This window comes from Anopheles gambiae, chromosome 2 (assembly GCF_943734735.2).
Source record: "Anopheles gambiae chromosome 2, idAnoGambNW_F1_1, whole genome shotgun sequence".
NCBI lineage: Eukaryota > Metazoa > Arthropoda > Insecta > Diptera > Culicidae > Anopheles > Anopheles gambiae.
This window is the reverse complement of record NC_064601.1, coordinates 1956894-1982131: the sequence shown is the minus strand read 5'-3', so window position 1 is coordinate 1982131 and position 25238 is coordinate 1956894. Positions and strand designations below refer to the sequence as shown.

The 25238-nt window shown below is 44.1% G+C and overlaps 1 protein-coding gene across 16 annotated transcripts in view; it reads right to left on the bottom strand.

Moving 5' to 3' along the window:
* Nucleotides 1-2022: 2022 nt before the first annotated feature.
* Nucleotides 2023-25238, bottom strand: part of LOC4577455 (hemicentin-1) — a 39460-nt gene continuing 16244 nt past the window's right edge. For 6 of the 16 annotated variants that reach the window (XM_061647272.1, XM_061647273.1, XM_061647277.1 and 3 more), the window contains exons 3-14: nt 24724-24869; nt 24419-24629; nt 24057-24314; nt 22085-22182; nt 21619-21711; nt 12102-20167; nt 10235-11933; nt 10013-10140; nt 9816-9931; nt 9668-9748; nt 9549-9593; nt 8711-9472 (exon numbers count right to left, since the gene is read on the bottom strand). In XM_061647272.1, the coding sequence (XP_061503256.1) occupies nt 21619-21711; nt 22085-22182; nt 24057-24314; nt 24419-24629; nt 24724-24869 (806 nt within the window). In that variant the 3' untranslated portion in view covers nt 8711-9472; nt 9549-9593; nt 9668-9748; ... (2 more) ...; nt 10235-11933; nt 12102-20167. Of the gene's footprint in view, nt 4486-4560; nt 6254-6666; nt 6862-6923; nt 9473-9532; nt 9594-9667; nt 9749-9815; nt 9932-10012; nt 10141-10208; nt 11934-12101; nt 20168-21618; nt 21712-22084; nt 22183-24056; nt 24315-24418; nt 24630-24723; nt 24870-25238 lie in introns of those variants that run through there. The other 10 variants (XM_061647265.1, XM_061647266.1, XM_061647264.1 and 7 more) reach the window with 10 other exon arrangements.

Here is a 25238-nt window from a genome sequence, read left to right as displayed (position 1 = left end):
AGAACACACAATATACGATATTTGTGAAAAAGTCTCATTCATCTGTTTATTCTTAGTTGAATGTTATTAGACAGGGGAACATGCTATAGCGTAACTTTAGTTGAAGTTGAAAATGAATGAGCGAGTTTTAACGCAATCGATTGTGCCAAGAACGAAGGGTAGGAAGTAACTGTGGGAAGTAAATCGATTGATATTAAGGCAAACTTCCAGTTGACAAAAGCCCCTACCCAAACTCCTTCCTCTTTCGGGATGAGTCCGTCCGATTAAAACCTCCGTTTCGTTCGTTCGAAGCAACCCACAATCAGTTGCGAATGGGACTGTTCAGTTTTGCTTCGAGTTCTACGCTTCTTCGGTCGACTTTGAACGACGTTCGCTACACGGCCCAGACTACTAGGCCAGCAAGGTTTTTGGGCGAGTGTGCTGCAATTCCCTAATTTAACCATTTTTACGATTTCACTCCCCCACTAACAAGGCGAGTTTTACGAGCTTTAAGAAAACTTCGGCTCGGCAAGCGGCTCGTCCCCGTTGGGAGCATTCGCACCACAACCTCACCGTGCGCACCGGGGAAGCGATCTTTTTGATGAACATGAAATTAGTCGATTAATCTTGGCAATCTTCTTCGAGCATTATTACCATGGATGGGAAACAGCTTTACGGAAAACCCCATCCGATCTGGTCCCGTTCCCTTCGTTGTCTCCTCCTAGAGAGTGTGCGGGTTTTAGACAGCTGGCGGATTCGAGAGCCAGCCTAAGCTGGCCGGACCGAAACGAACATCGCTCGGATCATTGGGTGCATTGCTTATGACAATGAGATCGTAAAAATTCATCCCTCGGCCAGGGTGTCGTGTCGGGTGCGGACTATTTTACGCTTCTAGCCTTTGGCTTTCCGGCCACCCAGGCTACCCGGGCGTCTCAGTGATAGGAAGCGAAAACCGATATTCTAAAGCTGTTATTTCTAAGCACAGGCCACGGTTGGGGAAGAAATCGCTGCAAGCTGTACGGTACCGGAAGGGCCCGAGCGGAAATGCCTTTGTTTGTCACAGCCATTCTTCGCTTTCCCATTCCCCCGCCACACAGGCCATAATCTGGGCACGATGAGGTGAGGCTCATCGCGATCATCACCGACCGTCCTTACCGGTAGCGAGACCGTGAAGTGCCATCTGCAGCCATGGAAGCAGCAAACACGGATACACATGCATTATTTATGACCTTGCGAGCATTGGAAAATTTTATGCTAATACAAACATACACACACACACACACACACATGCAAAGGTGGTGGATTCCTTGCCTTGGAAGCTTACTGTACTGGAGATGTCATGCAAGAGACGGTGAAAGGCTGGCAGCTATCAAACGATCGTTTGCCATCGAGACGACCGGGTTTGGTGATATTATACTCTTTACCCTATACAATATACTCCCTTCCCCTTTCCTCTACAAACACTCGTAGTGGGGTGTGCTTACGGGCACATTGTACGATACCAGATCCGGTGAAAGGTAAATTTTCCATCCCGAGCGCAATGAGTATTGATTTCAGCTTCACTTTGACCGGTGCAGGGTGGAGGACGTTTTCCTCCCGCTTCAACGCTGGCTAGGAGAATGAAAAGAAAGCATTCCTGCATATTTGTAATGTGTACCATCTTTAGCTGCCAGTATTGAGCGCTTTTGTCTTACGGTGTATGCACGTACCCGTGTACTGCTTCGAGGCAGGGCAATTTTTCCTAGCAGCAAAGCCATTGTTGCTACAATACGACCAACGGAATGCTTTGTTCCGGTGCTTTCTGCAGGCAGATGGGCGGTCCCGTTTAATATAGTGTGCGATGTTACCAATCAAAGAGATGTGTCTCCGATGTAGTAAGGTAGACAAGTGCAAAAGCTGCCCAAGAAATGCACTTACTATGCAGGAAAGAATAATTTGAACACTTATGGGTGGGTGAGGATTGATTCGTTCTTGTTCGAACGTTAAACTTATCGGTATTGATCAATACTAAATGACTTGAGCTCAATAAAATAAAACGATAAACACAGGATGTAATACATATTTATTCAAACACTTATTCTTCATAAGTGCATGATAACATTAAACGTACCGCTGCGTGTATTGCATTGAAAGTTAGTAAAGTAAATGGCAATGAAAACATGCAACATTCACATTCTAACATTTTGAAGGGTACAGTACCTGATCACAATTGCACGAAATTATTCCGCTTTGCAATCATAGTTCAAGCAATACGGCCTTTTTGGGCCGTTCCTCCTGAATTAAAAAAAAATACAATCATAGTTTGCGTTTGTGAAGTTAATCACTCACATCACTCTTTGACATTGATGTTCTCAAGCACATCTTTTCCGTTTGCTAGTGAAGATTTCCTGTTTTATCAACTATCAATGCAACTGTTTTATTATTATTTCAACGCGCTCGGGCAATGAGAAGAGTTGTAGTGTGGTTCTAAGGCACAACGCCAGCACGAGCCGGTGTTTTGTCATGTGTCGATCACGACTGCTGACAGATGATATGATGATGCATTCTTCTTGCAATATAGAAGCGAAATAGCCGTTCTTTTAGATGTGAAATGACTTCATCACCAGCGAAGTCATTAATATGATTCATTATGGACGTTAGTTGCTGTTGCAGTTTTTAAGAAGTTGTACTGCAAAGCTTATCGTTTTGAGTATATGGTTTCGGCTAAGTTGTATTAACAAAAAAGTAATAATAATTTTTTATAATCAATAAGAGAACACATTGCGGAATTGAACACTGATTGGAGTTAGGTACTGAGCGTGGAGCATGGAATGAATTTCGCGGGTTTATAAATATTTATGATATCAATTTTTCATTTCACATGTAAAAGACTTCATTTTAAGTAATTTTTATAAACAATTATTATTACCATTTTCAAACATAAAATTAGCAGTCAGCATTATGAAAATATATCATCTTAATTAACAAGGCATCATATTAATTATTAATTAAGAAAATATTAGGGTATTAGGGCGGCCTACCATCTTCAAAGTGAGCTTGTCGCAAACCTCTCCTCTTTAAATCGAGAAGATTTGCGCAACACTCTCGACTCAGATTGAGGGGTCTTCTGCACTTGGTTAGCAAACGCAGCATTAACTAATCTTTTGGCAAATTGGCGGTCTGTTTGCCACAAAGTTTCCTGCTTATTCGAGTTATTTACGTGAAGCGTGATTTCAAAGTTTTTTCCAGTGTCCCTAAAAACGATAAGAGAGGTATTAAAAAGAAAGCACTATCAGCAGGAGCAATACGATGTTATAACATAACATACATTGCAATATATTTTACATCATCCCGGAGCATCAACCACCTTTAACAGTAAGAGATAAAAAATGTTTAGAAAAATAGATTGTAGATTTGTATGCTGCTGATGATTTTCTCTAGATTTGGTGAAAGCAATAAAAATCATCTTTTTATCGAACAGCTAGAGATCGCATCGCCATTCAGATGAAAATATAGAAAAATGTTGAGATTTTAAATTCGTTTCCAGCCAGGTACGAATATTTTGAATTTTGAAATGACATGCATCTTTAGTGAATCGAATAGATATTTTTTTATGATTAGAAAAACAGGATGTTCCAAATCACTTCAATATTGGAACTGGGTGATTTCAAGCCTGGAAAATAAGCTCAAAACAAATTATTTTGTTTTTAAAATTGTTACTCTTTTTTCAATTTTGATATAGGCCATTTGTATCTGTAATTTTGGCAGGCTGTCGCCACTTGTTCAAAGATTTATGTATTGCTTTTGAATGGTAGGGATCTAGTTTTAGGACTTAGAAAGAATATTATGAAAGATGGCTGTGGACCCCAATCGATTCTTCGAGATGAAAATATGAAATCAATCGTAAGTGTGTAATTTAAAAACAGATGTAGTAGATTACAATGAATACTAACCATTTCCGATTTATAATATATTGAATAAACTTAAAAACTGGATGTTCTAAATCACAAGCGTAGCCAAATCTAAGAGCAATGTCTATGCGCCTAGATTCGTCGTAGATTTTCTGCAGTCGAGAGAAAATTAAATGTCGATGTGTCTTATTAAGTCATATTTATCTAACTAATCTAAGTTTGCATTTAAAAATATGAACATTGAGTTTTATATTTATCAAGGGTGTATCGTAACCTGAGCTAATGAAATGTTAAGAATTTCGGCTGAATTTAGATATGACACTGTAGTACGAGAACCGATCCAACATACTCCAGCTGCGACCCATTCATGTTTTCTAGACCTACATGACGCAAAAGCTCTAAGCCAACAATCTTGCCTCGAAACATGACGAAGAACGTTCATTTTTTCAATGCAAACTTTATACTATACAATACTATACAATACAAACCATAACGTCTACAATTGCAGAAGCCGATATAAGGTTAGCCAAGGAAATCGGCACTATGATAAGAAAACTTCCAACGGTCAGTGCAGAAAACCAGCTGTCAAGTCTCTTGTCAGCTATGTTTAGTTCTCCTGTTGTGAATGATAAGAAGCAAGTAAGTGATACATTTTATAAGCAATCAATAACAACAGGAACAGGAGGCTTACCAATAAACATCGCCAATTGGTCAAGCAGTGTGTTGGCAATAGATATTGACGCTAATGTCGTATTTGTCATGCTTTCAGTACTATTAGACGCCAAAGACTTCATTTCAACGTTTAAAAATACAGCTTGAACGTAAAATACGTACGCAAATACTATAAATATGTATGCGTGATTCAAAATGTAGAGTATAATTTTCCCCATTACAATTTCTAGTGCATAAATGTTCTTGGCCGACCACTTCCAGCTGGCAAAGAATCGTTTTGCGTTGATTCCCGCGAGAAGAATGCAACAGACCAGCTGGTTCAATTGGTTGTATGCAATAAATGTAAAATACATCAAACTTAGTATCATCACTATTTCTATCAACATTGTGATTGACTTTTTCGGCAATAATCGGAAAAGATTTTTGCGACTTGTATCGCAAAAGTACTTGAAGTAACCGAAGTTCAGAACGAATTCGAATATAAAGAGACCAAACAGCAAAATAAATTCACACAAGATAAACCAGCTAGAATAGTTCAAAACGAACATTAACATAAACGGAACTAGTCTGATACATCTAAAAAAACACACAAATGGCGTTACTGGTGGGTCCCGAATATAAAGTAAGGTAGATATCACTGGATGTTCAATGAGCTGCTGGCGTATGTTTTCCTCGGAATGTGAAATATTGCACACATTGGTTAACTCCATCAATGCAGGTCGCATGCTTTCATACGAAACATCTACATTTGATTTGCTTTTAGGACTCGCATTGTTTCCCTCGTGCTTGGGGGGAGCAAAGTTGTTCAACATAACGTAAACAATAGGTGAGTTTGCACCATGCTCATCCGCTATCCTGGGACTAGTGTACACACAGGAATCAAAGTGTCGCACCAGCATTAGTGGGTCGATTTGGCTAATCGTGTAAACGCCAAATATGTCCCTTCCACCTATGTATGCACCTTTCTGAAGGAGCAGCTCCTGCAAGTGCTTCAGTTTCAAGGTGGCCGCATAGTGCAAAGCAGTATAATCCCAACCATTTCTTTCGTCGATGTCGAATTGAGGATAGGTCAAGCATAGCTTCAAGCATTTGAAAAACCGACACTCGAGATCCGATCCAGTTACACGCTGTACCAAAAACGACAGCCATGTTTTCTTTGTTATCCGGGACTCTAATCCAGCCGCTGGGAGTATTTGGAATATATATTCCAACATTTCAAAGCATCCGCGTTCAAAGCAAATTGTAAGTACTTTCTTGGATATGTATGGTGAGGTTTGTGGGCTTGCGTGCGATTCAATGATTTGTTTAGCCCTCTCCAAGTTCCCACAGGTGATGGCATTCTCTAATAACACAGTCTCAGTCTCAGTCGCAGGTACACCGCTTGCAGCCACCGTTACGAAGGGTTCAATTCCTTGCATAAATTCAGCCAGGATCTCGGTTTCCTGCTTCAACTTTGCTAAACGTTTCTCTAGGTTAGCTGTATCTATAGTGGCCCCGTGTTTGTGTAACAGATTTATGCATTCAATACTTTTGGCGAAGGTATCGGCGGAGAGTTCGTCAGCGTGTGATGGCCATATAAAATCAGTTGCGCTATTGCCATCATCGGACAGTTGATTAACGTTGACTTCGTGCCGTAATAGCAGTAACTTCAAATTATTGATGTCTCGTGACTTTGCTGCTAGATGTATCGGGTACTCCCCTCGGCAGGATTTCTGTAAGATACTCATATTATGATTTTTTTTTTCATTCTGTTCAATCATTAAGTTGTTCCACATAGAGCGCGATTGCAAACGCGATTGCAAAATTGCCATGCTGTCAGTCTTATGAGTTGGTTGCAAAACTGTCATAATCATTTCCGGGCATGATTCGGTGCAATCGAAGCGCAAGCGTGTCTTCAAATATGCAACAAACATTTCTTTTAAACAGGAGTTTTTGGTAAATTACAAAATTACATAGTATTTGAAGTTCTACGCACTATAATTCGGCTTTGGCAAAACAACCGATTTCCGTCAAGGTCTGCCTGTACCACTAGTGGACTTGGCGTTCAGTGAAATACTGATTGCATGCAATCGCAACTCCGCTGTGATCTCGCTCAAAGTGGAACGTACTATACACCAACACTGACCTGATCAGCGAGAGCACCATTATCTAGACACTCTTTGATGAAGTTTTCACTGTTTGGCTGGGTTAAAACAATCTCAAACACCGATTGTACGACTGTCGCCAGGATGGTTTGTAATTGTGGATCATTTTTTAGCGTATTAAGAATCCATTGGAACGAAAACAGGTCTTGATTTTCAATACAGTTTTTCAACATCCTCTAAATAAACATAAATCATAAATAGAATCACATTCTACAATATATTTCAAATGTTAATCTACTTGGAATATTTGTAATTGTTGAGCCATATTTTTCAGCAACGAAGCACGAAGCAAATTTCACTTGTTTAGAAAAGAATGTTTGCAACTGACTGGACGGTGGAAGGTACCAAACTAGTTGAATTGCAAATTCGACTGGCTAATTATGCCATCGTTCGCTTACTCTGTAGTTCTTGCAAAGAGAGTATAAATAGCAAGTTGTTATCAGCCATAAAGTAAGTAACTGCCATGAGAGTCTTATCAATTTAGTGAATAACGGTTCAACGCTGATCCGATGAAACAAAAGCGACACAAAAACCTCAACAACGATGTTTTAGCAGAATACAAATGATAGCAATTGTATCATACATAGTTAAGGAATGTAATCATAACCTCCATGACATTTAGCGAAATTTTGGTTACAAAAATCGCCCCCTTCCCTTCCAAAGTAAAAAAATCCCTTTTGGTAGGTATTCCGCACCAGTTGAAAACCACTGGGCTAGAGCCTACCACAGTTGTTGCGTGAAATACGAAGAATTTAATGATAAGATTGAAGTGACTCACTCATTCTGAGCTAGCATTTGCATTTTTGAAAGCGATCTTAATGTCATTGAAAACACTTGATTTATATTTTGCTACATATTTATTACTTAACTTAACTTACTTAATTTATGAGATGAGATTGGAGTTTGGAGGAGAGGTCTTACAAGCCACCTTTACCAAAATACCTACGCACCGTAAGGACAACAACAAGAAGTATCGCATTGATCCAGACCCACACAAGGAACAACGACTTACATTTCGATGCTCGGAACGCGGAACTGAAGAACTCTTTCGTGGGATGGTCGTATCTGTACTGCGTTGATGGTGCTTTATGCGATGCAACAGAGAGTGATCGGGTGGTGTCCGTTCAGCGATATATTTGACGATATGGATATGGAATGCACCAGATGATCGTGAGAATTTGGGAACAGGAATAACTGCCGGAGGAGTGGAAACTGGGTGTCACTCACCATAGAGTGGGTTCAAAAGATTGGCAGGCTGGAAGGTTTCTCGAACTATCGAGCCATCACAGTCCCTAATGCCACCTACAAGAGCCTGTCTCAGATCCTGTTCAGCAGAATTGCGCCCTTTGCTACAAATTTCGTTGACAGCTACCAAGCTTGCTACCAGGTTTGTTGGAGACAAATCCACCACCGATCAAATTTTTTTTCTACGGCAGATCCTCCAGAAGAGCGGAAAGCAAAAGATCCTTACGCACCACCTGTTCATCGACTTCAAGGCAGCCTACGACACCATAGACCACAAACAGCAATGGAACATCATGCCGCGGCTCCACATTCGGAGGAAGTTGATCCGGCTGTTTGAGGTCACCATGAACGGGGTGCAGTGCAAGCTGAGAGTATCACACTTGATCGTTACTTCGAAATCGTTCGAATCTCACAGGGTCTGAGGTGACAAAGTGACGGATTCTCCTACCTGCTCTTCAAAATCGCCCTGGAAGGTGTCTTTCGAAGCGCGGGGCTAGACAACGACATCCGTGGCACGATCCTTTACCGGTCTCTCCAATGTATTGGATGAGTTCGAGAAGACTTCGAGGCCGCACGTAATGTGAGATGTCCTCTATGGCCACGAGTCATGAACCACTCGAGCGGAGGATGCAAACGCGCTAGGTTTGTTTGAGCGACGCATTATCTGGAGTTTGTGAGGAGTAGGATGAATCAAGAGCTTCCTGAGCTCAGTGCAGCGTATAGCTCAGTACGGCGAACCAAGCATCCCTACGGTGGCAAAGTTTAGCACGATACTATGTGTTATGTTTGAAACGTTTTTTATTTATAAAACAATTTTCGACGCTCCCGAACTCCTTTACCCGGTACTGTTCCGTGGTAGCAGACGGTTTTAAAGCGCTACACAACGGGTCGCGGTCAGCTTGGCCGTCGGGCCCGGCACACTTATTACTTACGTAGATTATTATGACTATGCTATATACTATCCTAGACTAAGTAGAGTTCCCTTACTTCTAGATAATACTTCAATATTAAGGAATTTCGGTCTCGTAGTACAGTCGTCAACTCGTACGACTTAACAATATACCCGTCATGGGTTCAATCCCCAAATAGACCGCGCCGCCATACGTAGGACTGACTATCCTGCTATGGGGGGGGGGGGGGGGGCAATCAATTAGTCACTGAAAGCCAAGCCCACAAGTGGGTACAGGCAGGCCTTGACCGACATCGGTTGTTGAGCCAATGAAGAAGAAGATTTAGGAATTTGTTCAACCGGGTTGTTTCTTCCTTGGTGTTTTTTTTAAATAAAGTCTATCGTACTTATCACAAACATATCCGTACAGGTCAGACACTGAACTGTGAACTACAAACTTTGCTTGTAGTTTAACTGAACTGTTTTCTATCAACCAGCACAACAAAAAAAACAATCCTCATGTGAATTCATCAGCAAATGCAGCATCTATTAATAATTTGGTAAATTTGTCGTCTGCTTTCCATAAAATTTCCGGCTTCTCGGCTTCGTCGTTTACTCTGTGAAGTTCTATTTCATGGTTTCGTGCAGTGTACCTAACAAAAATTGAGAAAAGTATTAAAAACCAGTACTGTACTACTTACAGGAACACGCACAGCACTTGAAACATACATTGCAATGTATTGGACATTATTGCGGTTGCTGAGCGAGAAACACCTGCAATATGAAGGCATAGAAAAAGGTTACATAAACAATAAACAAAAGACAATAATTTTGTGTGGGTTAGTTACAGTTTAGCTTTTGAAGAATTACTACTGATAGTGTTCACTGCTCTATTTGACCGCCACCAACTCAGCAGAGAGCTCCTCGACCTTTAAAATGAAAAGACAATAACATGTTTGACGAGATAGGCTTTGGAGGTTTAAGGTGGAAACTTACTGTTCTTCCATATATTTTGACATTCCTCTCCATAGCTCAACGGCCGGATGCTCTGGCACAAAAGCGTTGCTAATCCTGAGAGCGATTTTTACACACCTCGATCGGGCGGTGAGTTCCTGCAATCAACATGCAAGGAATTGTAATATGTTGTGTTCAGTAATCCATCCATCCTACCCATCTACCATACCGTTACTTACCGAAACATCTGTAATTGCTAAAGCAGTTATTATGTTCGCCAAAGCAATTGGCATTAAAATAAGAAAACTTACAAAACCAACTCCATAAAATGCCAAGTCCATTTTCTTATCCAACACAATTATCTTTCCTGTTAGGAATGAAAAGTAACCAAACGCAAATTAGCTATTGGACGCAACAAGTAACAAGCATACTAACGGGAACAGAGGATGAAGAAGTCTTACCATCAAACATCGCCAGTTGATCAATCAATTTTGCGGTTTTGGATATTGACTCAATGGTCGTATTAGTCGAGCTAGCAGTGTTATTCGACGGTACAAACGTTTGCCCAAAGTTTGAGTCGTGCACGCAAAAGGAGAGCACAAATATTCCAAATATAAACGAACATATAATAAAGTTGCATATAACCTTCGTAACAACTATGTCTAGTGTGTGGATTTTCTCAGCTAAACAGTCCCAGCTGGCAATGAATCGTTTAGTAGCGAATCCTGCAAGCAGGATGCAACATCTCAGCTGATAGACCTTGCTGTATTCCAAAAATGTGAAATATATCAAACACGCTATCAAAACTATCTCCACCAGCATGGTGAAGAGGATTGTTGGATTAGGCACCGATTGAAATTTGTTTTTTATGCGTTTATCAAAAAAGTGCGTGATGTAACTAGCATTCAGGATGACTTCGAATATAAAGAGACAAATGAGCAGAACCGATTCGCACCAGATAAACCACCGGCTGTCCCAGGGTACAAACAATAAGATAGCCGGTACTAATCTGATAAATCTCAACAACAATCCCACTGTAGTCGGTGGTGGCTCACGAATGTAAAGAAAAGTAGCAATTACTGGATGTTCAAGGAGCTGCTGTCGAGCTTTTTTTTCTTTTTCATTTAACCTGGACAATTTGGACACATTGGTGAACTCCATCAATGCAGGTCGCATGCTTTTATACGATACATCTACATTTGATTTGCTTTTAGGACTCGCATTGTTTTCCTCGTGCTTGGGGGGAGCAAAGTTGTTCAACATGACGTAAACAATAGGTGAGTTTGCACCATGCTCATCCGCTATCCTGGGGCTAGTGTACACACAGGAATCAAAGTGTCGCACCAGCACCAGTGGGTCAATTTGGCTAATCGTGTAAACGCCAAATATGTCCCTTCCACCTATGTATGCACCTTTCTGAAGGAGCAGCTCCTGCAAGTGCTTCAGTTTCAAGGTGGCCGCATAGTGCAAAGCAGTATAATCCCAACCATCTCTTTCGTCGATGTCGAATTGAGGATAGGTCAGGCATAGCTTCAAGCATTTGAAAAACCGACACTCGGGATCCGATCCAGTTACACGCTGTACCAAAAACGACAGCCATGTCTTCTTGGTTATCCGGGACTCTATTCCAGCCGCTGGAAGTATTTGGAATATATATTCCAACATTTCAAAGCATCCGCGTTCAAAACAAATGGTAAGTATTTTCTTGGATATGTATGGTGAGGTTTGTGGGCTTGCGTGCGATTCAATGATTTGTTTAGCCCTCTCCAAGTTCCCACAGGTGATGGCATTCTCCAATAACATGTGGTTATCCACAGTCTCAGTCTCAGTCTCAGGTAAGCCAGTTGCAGTCACCGTTACGAAGGGTTCAATTCCTTGCATAAATTCAGCCAGGATCTCGGTTTCCTGCTTCAACTTTGCCAAACGTTTCGCTAGGTTAGCTGTATCTATAGTGGCCCCGTGTTTGAGTAACAGATTTATGCATTCAATACTTTTGGCGAAGGTATGGGCGTGTGATGGACATATAAAATCAATTGCGCTATTGCCATCATCGGACAGTTGATTAACGTTGACTTCGTGCCGTAATAAAAGTAGCATCAAATTGTTGATGTCTCGTGACTTTGCTGCTTGATGTATCGGGTACTCCCCTCGGCCGGATTTCTGTAAAACACCCACATCATGATCCTTTCTGTTCATTTTGTTCAATCATAAATTCCATATTGAGCGCTTCGATTATCATGCTGTCAGTCCTATGAGTTGGTTGCAAAACTGCCAAAATCGCTGTGATCACGCTCAATGTGGAACGGACTATGCATCATTACTTATTACCTTATTAACCCGAGCTCCATGAGCTAGACATGCTTGTAGATATGTTTTACTGTTTGGCTGTGTCAAAACAGTCTCAAACACAGATTGTACGATGGCTTGTTTTAGTGCAGAATTTTTTGTTCGATTTATGATTTGTGTGAATTCAGCTAATCTTTTTAATCGAAAACTATTAAGCAGATCATTCTTGATACGAGCAGTATCCTCTTCATTTATGTTGTACAGCATTTTTACAGTATGCTTTAACACTTAATCTGTTTTTTTCGCACTTTCTAAATTATATGTTTAACGCAGCTACGTGAGAACCAAGCAGTGAGAGTAATTAAATGATGACGACTTCCGGTTTTTTATGTTTATTATCTCTTTCTTAATGTATGATTAGCAAAAGAAACACTGATGAGCACTTTTTTAGGTTTTGTTTTTTTTTCCTTTTTCTCCGTTTTATTTTTGGCTTTGAACAATTGTTGTATGGCACTGTTGGTGTTTTCCCACACAACATTGTCGCACAAGAGTTTGAGACAAACTAACGCTATAGAGATAAGCTCGTTCATCTCAGCCAGCCTGCTGCGCAAAGCGATCGGAAAACTCTCGGAATCTTTTCCCATATGATCCCAGTGTTTGCTCTAGTGATGGGCTAAGCGGCTCCGGAGGCGGCTCCGCAACCAACGGCTCCGAACCAACGGCTCCGGAGCTGGGTGGTTTAACAGATATTGTCTAGTAGAATATGCCGCCTTAAAACGCGAATATTCTATTTTACATAACAAGTGGCTCAATATGTAATGCAGGTTTTACAAATTATGAACAAAATCGAAACTATTTGAGGAGTTTCGGTTGCACCCACGGCTCCAGAGCTGGTTTCAACACAGTGGACCATAAACAAAACCTTTTCAAAGCGGTTTCAATCGAGACAAATCCGTAAATAACCGAGTATTTCATGTTAAAAGGAATTAATTAAAAAAAAAAGATAAGTTCTGAACTTCTTTGAAATAAGCTTCCATACTTGCGAGAAGATTTATTCGTTTTTTACGCTATCATACGTCTCTATTGAACCGTTAGTCCGGAGCCGTTGAAGCGGAGCCGTGGGTGCGGAGAAGGCTCCGCAGCCGTTGATGCGCTCCGAAACGCCCATCACTAGTGTGCTCAGAGTGTTTGCATCATCCACTTGAATAGTCCAGTACGCGTGTCCGTAGTGCGTGTTTAACGATGTAAGGCAATCCGTTTATTTGTTTGTATTGCGTCGTTGCAGGAACTGTGGCACTCGTCTTGGAGAATTCGTCCAATACATACCTTTGTCATACATAGTCGGTTGGCCTCACTTATGGTTTGTAAGTAAGTATAAGTAAGTATCAAATAAGATGATGAACGATTTCCGACGAAATTTCCTTCGAAACGAAAAATGCTACAATCCTGTGTATGTAATATGGTGAAGATTTATTCGAGTCGTTGAGAAACGTATGGCATTGTTTTGTCTGCCAAATTCAACGTTCGATTATCAAACTGGGACCAGCAGGCAAGTGAAGCTCATGTGAAGCAGAATAAACGTGTAGGTTCAGTGAAATGATAACACCGTGTGGGATGGGGATGGGAAGTGGTTTAAATAATAAAGTGAAATTAATATACATTAATACTACTAGACATAAAGCGATGGTGCTGCAGTTACTGGCAATAAACCAGAGAGTTTATTTGTTTCAAGACAGAGGGAAAATGTCACTATGCCGAAGCAGGATATACACAGCATTCAAAGATGTCGTATTCATCCTATTAAATATGTATGAATGCATACACGTGTGTTTTGAACTGTTACTGATTTTTAGGATTTATTTTCAATATAAAGTTTAATGAGTCAAAGAAAAAGAAAAAACGAGCTGATAATACATAACCTTCATCTGAGGGGAGCTTCATTGGCTCCATTGCTCTATCAGCAGAAATCCGAATAATGAAGGAATGTTGACTGGGATTTTTTAATGAGATCAACGTGTTATCACTATTATACAAAGAGGGGATGTTTACAGTCTATCAGAGTTGTTGTGCTTTCGTAAAATAAAATTGTAAACACACGTCATGCCATCAAGTGCATATTAATGCTATAACTGGACGTCAATTAAGTTGTAGGCTTCTTTCTTCTTACTTCTTCAGAGCAACGCCATCTACCATTTCTGCGAGACACCGTTTTATTTTCAAGGCACACTAGATTTGGTTATGCAACAAATTGCCAAATCTTGTGTCGGTGTATTAGTGAGGAAGACCACAATAAGCACACCTGTTATATACACTCAATACGGTTATTTAAGTTATATGAAATATAGCCAGAAAAAGTCATAATTGATGGATGGCAATCAGTGTAACGCTCAACTATTTGTTTTGAATCCGTAAATCATATAAAATATGAGTAATGACAGTTTATCAATAATGAGCGACTCATCTTTCCTAGAACAGCTCAGAATGCAGGCAATTTCGAAATGTCGTCATAGCAAGCATTCATAGCGAGCGAGCGTTATCAAATTAAGAGAATTTTTTTGATAGCCACGATGTCCAAAGCGGCGGATGTTGGTTATCATCATATTTCCGTATGCGAAAAAAAAGTGGTTAAAATAAAAATTGTACTAGTATAGAAAACACAACTATATCAACATATTGTAGTTAGACTTGACATTTTGACTTGACAGCAAAGTTTATATTGTTGGCCTACATTCTACTATCAGTAATAATACGGAATGAAGGGGGGTGGGGTCTGAGTGGGTCAAGCTGATTAGGAAGTTACACGTGGCAAGGTTAGAATTGTACACATTGGGTTAAAACCAAACGATTCGAAGTATCGCTCTTGTCATCTCATTTGTTGTACAGTTGCATTAAAGCAACGTATTTTCTTTCCTTGAAATGCTTGGAAAAGTTTGATGCCATCGTTTCATAGTTTTTTTTTTAATTTTGTTGCTCAAGATTTCAGTACAATTTCAACTCCAAGATGATGCTTTTCTTTTATTTAATGCTCAATGCTGATCAAAGTATAGAAACACAGCGAAGATCACTTGCAGCTATTTCTTTAATCATCGCTGTTGTGGACAGGCGTGCCGAGCCCTGAACTCGTCGTAGCAGTTGCGCTCGATCGCTGGACGTTGCGTTCACGCACACTACGACGCACAGGCTAGCGACACGCGCTTTGTGTTGTGAGTTTGTGCAGAGCGCACAAAAGGAATTAGTGTGAATCAGGCTGTGTAGGGCTTACGGTGCGTTTCGTGTGCGGGGCATAGTCCTAATTTTTTGTGTGTTTTTATATTGTTTATTAAAGTGGAACGCCATTTATCCGAATTGTCGAATGACATGGATAGTGAGTCCAAGTACAGTAGAACATCGATTATACGAAGAGGATTAACCGGCGGGCCGCTTAACCGTGGGCATAAATTAGACAGCTGATTCAAGCGTGGCGAACATTTGCAGCGTTGGTCTAGTTGCTAAATAATATTTTGTGTGCAGCTTTTTAGTGTCTAGCGATAGGTTTGAGCTTCATTTGTGTGCATGAACAATTGTTAAACCTATAGTTAATGATTCAAATAATGTTTTACTAATGATTAACCGATTAACCGGCTACCGCTCGGTCCCAAGCTACCCGTATAATCGACGTTTTACTATTTGTTTATTTGCTACACATTTTTTTTTAAATCTAGGTAATTACTACTTTTTTCAAATATCTTCCTCGGCATGCAATGTCATCTGTGTCATTTCTCAATAACAAGGATATATGGACAGCCGGATAGACGGTACTCGACGGTACAGCGTCCTACTTTTAATTTTTGTTTGTTAATAAACCGAGTGTATTCAAAACATAAAACTTACGCGTTAAATCGTTACTAACCATGCAGATCGATAGATTCTACAGACGGTAGTGCTTTTCGATGATTACCAACAGTCTCGTCATTGCTCGACGACGGCAATTTGCTTACCTGTGCAGCTGACTAAATAAATAGTATCGGGCCAATGTGTACGATTGAACCGTCCCGGACGTGTCTTACCCTACTGAAAGTTCTCTGTGGGAAGGAATTTACAAATCGCTACACCTCACTGTGGTTGTGTTTCCTCCGGAAGTAGTGACAGGCCTTTGTTTCGCCCCGAATGAAAGTAAATTGTGTGTAAATTGTTTAAAATTGTAGATTACACCATCACCCAATCACGTGCGGATGCATGAAGCCTTTCGTACATGAAGATGTTTCCGTGCCTCTTTCCATGCATCTTCGGATGATGAGCAGCATGCCTCCCACAGAGCAAGAGGAATCACCGCACGGGGTGACATTTGAATATTCAATGTAATCACAACCGACCCCATCCGACCAACAACGATCTCAAAGGCGTTCAAAAACAATTCACTGCACTTGAAAAGATTGCCCAAAGTTGCCTTCACCAGGAGCTTTGCGGCTAGGGAAAGAAAGAGCACCATTACTCCAGCACACTGGGCACAGTATAATGTATTTTGAGAATTTTCAAAACCTTATCCAGGATCCAGACACGCGAGAAGAGTGTAAGGACGATCTTCATTAGGGCTAAATCGATAACAAGGCTCATCACGCTGCTGGCCTTCCGTCCGTTGCTCCTCTACAAGTGGATTTGATGATCCCTGAAATCGGCATAACGATGAAACGTGTCCCGGTTCTCCCCCTCCACCCCCCAGGATAAAGGGGACTTTTGACATCAAGCGGAAGTAGTAGGTCACGGGAAACTCGTCGAGAATGTACCAAGTAGTGGGATGGAATTGCGCAAAATAAAAAAAATAAAAATAACGAAACAGAACTGTATGTTTATGCATGAGTAGAACGAGAATTCATAAAGCTTCATAAATAAACATACATTCCATCGTTTCCATCGTCGGAAAAGGAGGCTGCGCTTCACGTCACCATTGTCATCGTATCTCGGGGGCTTGAGCTTTTCTTTCTTTCCTTTTCTCTGGGATTCTCTGGTTAGCATCTCCTCCGAAACAAGCGTTTGCAGCAGCAAAGGTGCACCGAAGTAATGAAACCGACGCCGAAAACCGACTCCAGATCGTTACGGTATTTATCAATTTTCTCATTTTATTCATTTATTCAACCTAATAGTACTTAAAACATTCCCCACTTTACACACTTCCATCTCATTTGCTATTTGCTTTTTTTTGTGTTTCTTCTGTGTTAAATTCTTCTTTCTTTTTCCCCGCTTTTCCCCGTTTTTCTCAGTATTGACTATTATGTTTCATATTTTTCACCATATAAAAGTGCCACGCCACCGTCGCAGCCGGAAGGGGGTGGAGGGGGGAGGGGGGCCGCTTTGGTTGCCATAGCATTCCTGTTTGACTGTATTTTGTTTCGTTTTTGCCCTGTGCTGACTGAGCGGCCCTGTCTTACTACACGTGTTTCTTGCTACTCTGCTGCTTCTCTGATCAGAGTAGGCCTTCTTTCCATGGTGTCACCGGGTGCTTGTGGTGCCATGTGTAGGATTTTTTGATATTTACATCGTTATTTACAGTGGTTTTTTGGAAATGGATGGGATAAAGAGAGGGGCGGGAGAGGAGGCAAGGTTGGCCACAGCAAACAACAGGCAGAAACTAATGAATGATGAGCAATGTCACTCTCGATGTGGACCCTTACTCGATGGCAAAAAGAAAGGGAAAGAACAATTCGTGAAAACTGCCTTTTGTGACCGATTTTCCGCTCTCTTTTTTTTCTTACCCTTTCTTTGAATGAGCTTTCCCCAGTTGGAAGAAGAAAAGCGCTTTTCACGGCAACCGCAGTGCGACCAATTTCGCTGAATTCGAATGTAGAGCGACCCTCTGTTTTTCGACGAAAGTTCCGAACCCACCGGGCACCCTTTTTTCCAGGTGCGCCTGGTCTGGGCCGGTCTTGCCTTAGCTCCAAGTATTGGGTACCGAGGGAAAACTTCCGAGCGATTGCGTCTTTTGTTACGACTTTTATTATGGACTTTCGCGAAAGCTGCTTGCGCGGTGCGTTTACCCGTGTTGGGTAAATAACACATACGCTTAGGGGACAGGGGACGGGGAGGTCTTGGTGCTCGCTCGGCCCATTGTCCATGATTTATTCGCGCTGTTCTCCGATTCGCGGTGTGTTGTTGCGCCCTCAGGTAAGCCGATTTCAAACGCTTTCCCTCCAGCCGGCAGCGGGAGCATTTGGAAAGATGTTATTTATTTTACTTATTTTTCCTGCACTTTCTCTCTCAACGAGGTGGCGAGCTGGGCGAAAAAAAAACCCACATGTGGGAGCACAATATTTGCACTCCTGGGTTTGATTCATCGTAGATAGGGAGAGAATGGGCGAGTCGGAGGGCACGCGAGAACGCACCCCGCTTTTCGCCGTTCTCGGTTGAACCGAACGGCCAACTTTCGCTCGTGTGAGTGATGTAAAAAGTTAGCGGGGGTTTGATTTAAATTTATCGATCCTTATTTTAACTTTGTACAATTTTATCCCACCAAACTGCACTCGAAGCGTTTTCCTCCCCAAGGTGTTGGGCTCCCGGTTGTTGGGCAGAAGGATTTGTGTTGTTAATGTTATGTTAAGCTATCCCGCAGAATAGCAGCCATACTCATACCCACACACACACACACACACACACAGCGAGATTGGGGAGTAAGCGAAATACCCATTAGGTGGGAAAACTTTCACACCGTACCGCACCGCGTGGTGCCGCTCCAGGAAGGATTTTCGAAGTCGTCGGCGAATTTGGCGAACTCCCCAAAGCTTTCGTCATACACGGTGTATGATAAAGTTTTCGACTCGAGCTCCAACGTCTGTCCGTCTCTATGTGTGTGTGTGTGTAAGGAAGAAAGAATGATAGAAAGGGCACAACATCCCTAACCACGTTGAGTGTACGGGCACACGACAGCACACCGGCAATGTCTCGAGTGAAATCAGCAAAGCTCCCATACAAAGTACCGCGCGTATGCGTCTCGTTTGCGCGACACATGCACCACAACACGTGTGTAAGCTCGGCAGCAAATCTTCCCGCAATTCGTGTCAACTTGCGATGGTGATGGTGCATACGGTGCGCTTCTCTCTCGGGCAAATCCCCGCCTAGTAGGCTATGAGCGGGATAAAACAACAGCCACAACACTCGTACGTACGTACGTGATCGAGGAGCTCGAGGGGGCAGTATAGATACAGCGCTGAAAGGACGACTTTGGCGTCCTTGAAGATGTTGCGAAGTCGGGCGAGTTTTTACCAACGCAAAGGTGCAGAGGACCAACAAGGACACAACGCAACGGAACCGGAGTGTCAGTATGTCATATTCAGTGCGCTTAGGTACGGGGTCGTCTCTTCAGGTGTTGTTTTCTTTTCATGTTTATCTTTTTATCAGGTCTGCAGGCGAAAAGGATGCTTTCATCATCTCTGCTGGTGCTGCTGCCTCCTGCTGAGACTTAGGTGCGCTATCGTCGAGGACCCACACACACACACACACACGATCTTCTCCCCAGCTGCAGCCAATGGAGAGAATGCGCGATGGCAGGTGTGTTTGTGTGTTACTTGCGCGAAGGATATTATCTCAGCTTTGACACGGTGGAATTTAGTTATCTCCACGCCTCGATTCGATGACGCTCTGTGGCCACAGTGTTTAGGGTCGCTCTTTTTTTTTTTTTTGCTTTCACCCGAACGAGATCCCGCCAACTACAACCGGAAGTCCTCGTAAGGGGGACTCACCTGCAAGTACAGCTGCCCTTGCGCGCTGCTTTTCCCAACGTGGTTTGTCATCACGTTCGTTGATACATTCATTCGATGCTTTGGAACCTTCCTTCCTTCTGCCCTCCTTCCCTGTTATCCGTGTACTTAGAGGGCTGTCGTTTGACGTATGCGGATGGAGAGATGGATTCCAGTGTTACGGTAGAGAGATGCCGACACAAACACATCCTTCGTTCGTTCGTTCGTTCGTTGGCACGGAGGGGACCGTCTTGGAGCTAACACTCCTGCCACCGACCACCCACCACCCCGGTGTCTAATCGTAGGAGGAGGGTTAATGAGGAGGCAAGCCCTGACGAGGGTTGGCTGTCGCTTGATGTTACTGAATACTTTGTAGATGGTTTCGCATTTCCCGTAGCTTATCTGAAATTAAACGTAACGGAATAGAAGCGATAAGTTTGTTCATTACGTTTGTGTGTGTGTGTTTGTATCTGTATATATGTGTGTTTGATACATTCTTCAATTCTTCGTCAATTCTATGCCAACGATCGAACGGAGCCGTGTATGAATGGAATCGGGCGAAGGATTCATTAGCAAAATCCCGTAAATTGAAGCGCGTCGCCTAAGAGGAGGATGAACATGGAAGCAAGGAGAACATTCCCACAGCCACGATTAGACTTCTAGGATTTCTACTCCCCCCACGGTGAAAGCAAACCTACACACAGGGAAGTATCGTGATTTCCTGGCGGTGCAATTGCTGGAAATTGGATGCCGACTCCCCGAATCGAATGCGGAATGCGAATGGACGCGTTGGCACACGCAGACTACAAACGGTATCATCCCTATTCGCCATTGCCCACACCAATGGTGGTCCAATGATCAGCTTTAAATCGAGCTTTAAGCAAGCTCGCTGGCCCCGAATCGGCGTGGTAGTGAGTTGGAACTGCACCGTTTAATATTTGGCTGATCATTTTTACCCACACAAACAGCTGCTACGTTGTGTTTGAACTAACTGTATTAATTTCAAGAACTAGCAGACCGTTCTCTATCCACTCCCGATACCCGGAAGGGGGAGGGGAGGTGGGTATGTTTGCTAACCGTCTGATCGAACGCCACCGCCACCGTTTTCCTTTGAACGATCTATTTTCTTTGGGCGCTGGTTGGAAGGCAATTTATCTTGCGAGCCAACCCGCTCCCAGGGTTAGTTAAATTCCACCGGTTAATCAATCTTTAGCTAAACACAACTTTTTGCACGTTGTTTCCATTACCCCGGCAAAGCGTTCTTACGCTTGTTTTCCCAAACGAACGGCGGCGGATCAGTGTCGTCCTCGTCGTCGTCCTCGTCCTCGTGCTCGTCGAACGAGCAACAGCGTATAGTTTAAATAAATGAGTTTCAACCCACCACCACCACCAGCAGCAGCAAGTTCGCCGGCCTGGACACTTTGTTTGGAAGGAAAACAGAAACCGGACTACCCGAAAGGGGGTGTATAGTTCGATGCGGAAGCACACCCGAAGCGAACAACTCGGACTGGGAGCAGTTTGGCTCGCTTGTTGATATTAGCTCAGCAAAGCAACAAATCCAATAAGCCTCGGTAGCCGATCCCAGGGCTACGAGAGCCTTGCGGGGGCTCAGTTTCCGGTTCGATATCGTTCCCAACCTGCCTACCTACCACCGGCCACACGCTTTTCCCCTTTCCTTCCCTATCAGTGCTAAATGGTCGATATATGTGACGCCACAGCTTAATTCGCTTCCAGCCCACCGGCAATGTGCCCACCGGTGGGCGGGCACATAAGCGATAACCGATGTAAATTAATCACATTATGTTGACCTAACCCCGACTGTCCGAGCCTTCCAAAGCGGCAGAAACACTTACCTATCGCACGACCGGCCACTCCGCCCTCCACTGCGTTGGCCTCCGTACGAGCAGAAGAAGCTGCAAACAGGCCGATATGATCGCCATAACTATCTGCTTTTCCGGCCCAGATTGTCAGCGGACCGACCGAGATGGGGGGGTTGAAATGTGCACAGGTACACAGGTAACAAGAGAGCACGGCAAGAGGGGCATCATAAGGGGAGAAGAGAAGAGAGATAATTTTAAAAAAGTATGTCATTTAAGCGTAACATGACATTTCTGCCATTTGACCCCGCACCGTTCAGGCGTTCAGGTGGGAAAGGGATCGTAGGATATAAATTAATTAAGGCACCCTGCTACACCTCGCCCGGGAGCATCCCGGGACATGTGGCGTTAGGAGGATGAGGGAAGGGGAGAGGGGGGGGTGGGGTTTGAACGGTCACATGGATTGACGGTGGGAAATAGAGTCGTTTAGACTGATAATTACATATGTTGATGAATGTGCCACGTTAGCGCCATTTATTCCGTGTTGCATCGCGGCCGGATGCTCTCCTTTGATGACGTGCACCACCACGCTGGCCGAATCTGAAAGTTGGGTGAAGAGAACAGGTGAAGACTATTGTTAGCTGGGAGGAGAAGGGCTGTAGAAAAATGGAGGTCAAACAAGTTTCACTAAACAATCATCCGCGGTCCCGCGGTAACGTCGAGCTAGGTCAAAAGAGCGAGGGGCTTTTCATTAATTATTATGCGCATACTATTAGTACCATTAGTGTAGTGCGTCGCGGCAGTCAGGACTTTTATACGGCGATTACGGCAACTAGAAGAGAAGACGGGCTCGGGCGCGTTCGGGCATGGTTGTGTGCGGCGTTCAATATCCACGCCACGCCAAGGGGATAACGTTCGCGGTGTTGTTTTTTGGCGAATTTGTCCACCCCACTGTGGGACGTGTGGCCATGGATGGATTAGTGTATCTGTTAAATCTGTGCCAGTAATGGCACGACAGGGACGGCTGAAGTGCAGCACGCCACACCAGTGGAGGATGATGCTTCGCGTAACGATGTTGAAACAACTTCATTAAATTCATTGCCTGCCGGTGGTCGGTGTAGTGTAGTTTCTTCGCGCGCGCACACACTCTCCCCCCGGGGTGGCGGCTTCTTTTGGCGTTTTATCACCTGCCAAGCTTATGGGGTGGATTTAAAGTGCGCCGCTCCTGCTCCCCGGCCGCTGATGCTCATCATCGTTCGGGACACCCGCTGCCAGTTGGGGATCGTGCTCGTCGAACGGGGAGGCATCAGGGCATAAAGCAGCGTGCCAAATGCGCTATAAACTGCCAACCAGAGCCGGGCGGGCTTGGGTAGCACGGTTCGTAATCTTTACGATCGGCCACCGTGAGATGCTGGAGCAGCAGCAGCAGCAGCACCACTCGGAGAAAGCATTCGAACGGGTTGCTGTAGTTCATATGGCACGAAGATTATAGCCATTTGCTGGAGCAGCAGGAGCAGGTTATTTGCTGCCATCATACGCCCTCCCGGGGGAGCTTTTGGATGGCTCGAGGTGGGGACCGGAGATGCTAGTTCTTATTTTTCCATTTGCCAGTGTGGTTCATCGGGAGGCGGGCTTTCTCTGTGGCCAAGCGCGTGCGAGTGCTTCGGAAATGATACGATAAATTGGGTTTGGCTCACCAAGTTTCTTGATGCGCTTGTCGTTACCGTAACGTACCCGTACCGTACACACTCGGACTCGATCCTTTGGTTCTTTGGGTGGCGCCATGAAAGCAGAAATCAACGAATACGAGTCCTTGCCACACCCCAACACACACATACACGAAAACACAACTGGGAGCATGCTGCGTGCTGCCGTTGGGTAAAGCAACCCATCCAGCACGGTGACGTCGATATAAACTGCATTTAATGTTGTGCATAAAATTTTTAAACGAACCGTAATATATCCCCAACTAGTCCCACTAGTGGAATCGTGAATCGTTGATGCTGCTCCGTTCCAACTGGATCTTTCGCAGGATCCAGTGCAGGTGATTATGGTGTAGCGAATGGCTGCTACACGTGTGCGCGTCCCGTTGCAGTCCGTGCTCGATAAAGTGGAGCTCCCGTGCTGGTGGTGGTCACGATGGCATACACACGCCCGGTCTCGGAACTGCACCGGCCAAGGCAAACGAAGCGAATTATGTCGTGTGTCACACACATACATTCCGGCATTGGGTTGGATTTTGATACGTTGCCAACAATTGACAATTTGCATCGGTGCAGCAAGACCGACAAACGTGGCCACCCAACTATAACGGGGACCGTTCGGCAAGCAACTCGGGATTCTCGGGGAACAACAAAAGGTATGCCTGCCTGCCAACATGTCGCATAAATGCGCTCGTTCATGCGCAATTTACAATCCCCTCACCGCGTCGCAAAGATAGCCGGAGTGTACGAGCCAGCGGGAAGCTTACTTACCGGAGTTACTCGGCGCGCAGGTATAATTCCCGGAGTCGGACGGGGAGGCGCGCGATATGACCAGCCGGCTGGTGCGGGTCTGCTGCTCGGTCAGCACGCTAATGCCGCCACGCTGTGAGTAGTTGATCACACGGCCGCCCTTGTACCAGTAGATGAAGGACGGCGGTTGCGGCGATTGGAGCGCCTCGCAGGTCAGGTTGATGTCGCTGCCGCTCTTCACGAACAGTTCCGAGTTGCCCAGGATGTTCGCTTTCGAGACTGAAAAGAATAGGCGACGGTATTCGTTAATTAGAAGGAAAGGTTTGTTTGGTGTGTGTGTGTTTCTTCTCAGGCTTACAACAACAGCAGTGAGCGACACGTACCGACAACGTTCACGCGGAATGCTTGACTGATCTTCGGCTCGGTTGACACCTGACACTCGTACACGCCCGAGTCCCGGGCCTGGGGGGACGTTATCCGCAGCGTCCACTCGTCGCTGCCATCGGTGTGCAGCGACTGGAAGCGCTGGTCGTTGGTGTAGGTGAGAATGCCCACCGTCAGTATGTGTAGATCTCGCTTGCGAATCCACGATACCTGGAAGGGGAAAGTACGACCAGTACGAGTACGCAAACGACCGTGAGTACGTGGTTTACATTGAACCCCAAACCACCCATCCCTCCCTACTTACCGCCCGGTCGCCGAGGCTCTTTACACGGCAATGCAGCTGGCAGGTCTGTCCAGCGATGGCCGTCACTTCGCGCTTGGTCGTGTTATCGAAGTACGGCTGCACCATGTGGTTTTCCCAGTACATTTGCATCTCGGGGCTGAGCGTGTCTGTGAAGGAGAAGGGAGTGCGATACAGGTGAGTACAGGGGGCAAGGCCACCGTATCCGTTATTAACATTCATACGGAGCTTGGGAATGGAGTTTTCCGGCTCTGTGCAACACATATTCTGGAACGCCTTTTTCCCCAACACACAAGTGAAGCTCGTGACGTGCAAATGAACGTTTTCCTGTACGCGAGCGAGCCCAAGGTAAGGCATGCATGAAATCCTGTTTCCACGTCCATTTTTCCAAGTACGATTGCTTCATTCCGATCGTGCGCCCGTTAATGGACCGACGGACGGCAAACTTGGTGAATATTTTAGAAGCATTAATGGAGGCGAACTGTAACGCGGTACATTCAGCGACTGCAACAACACTT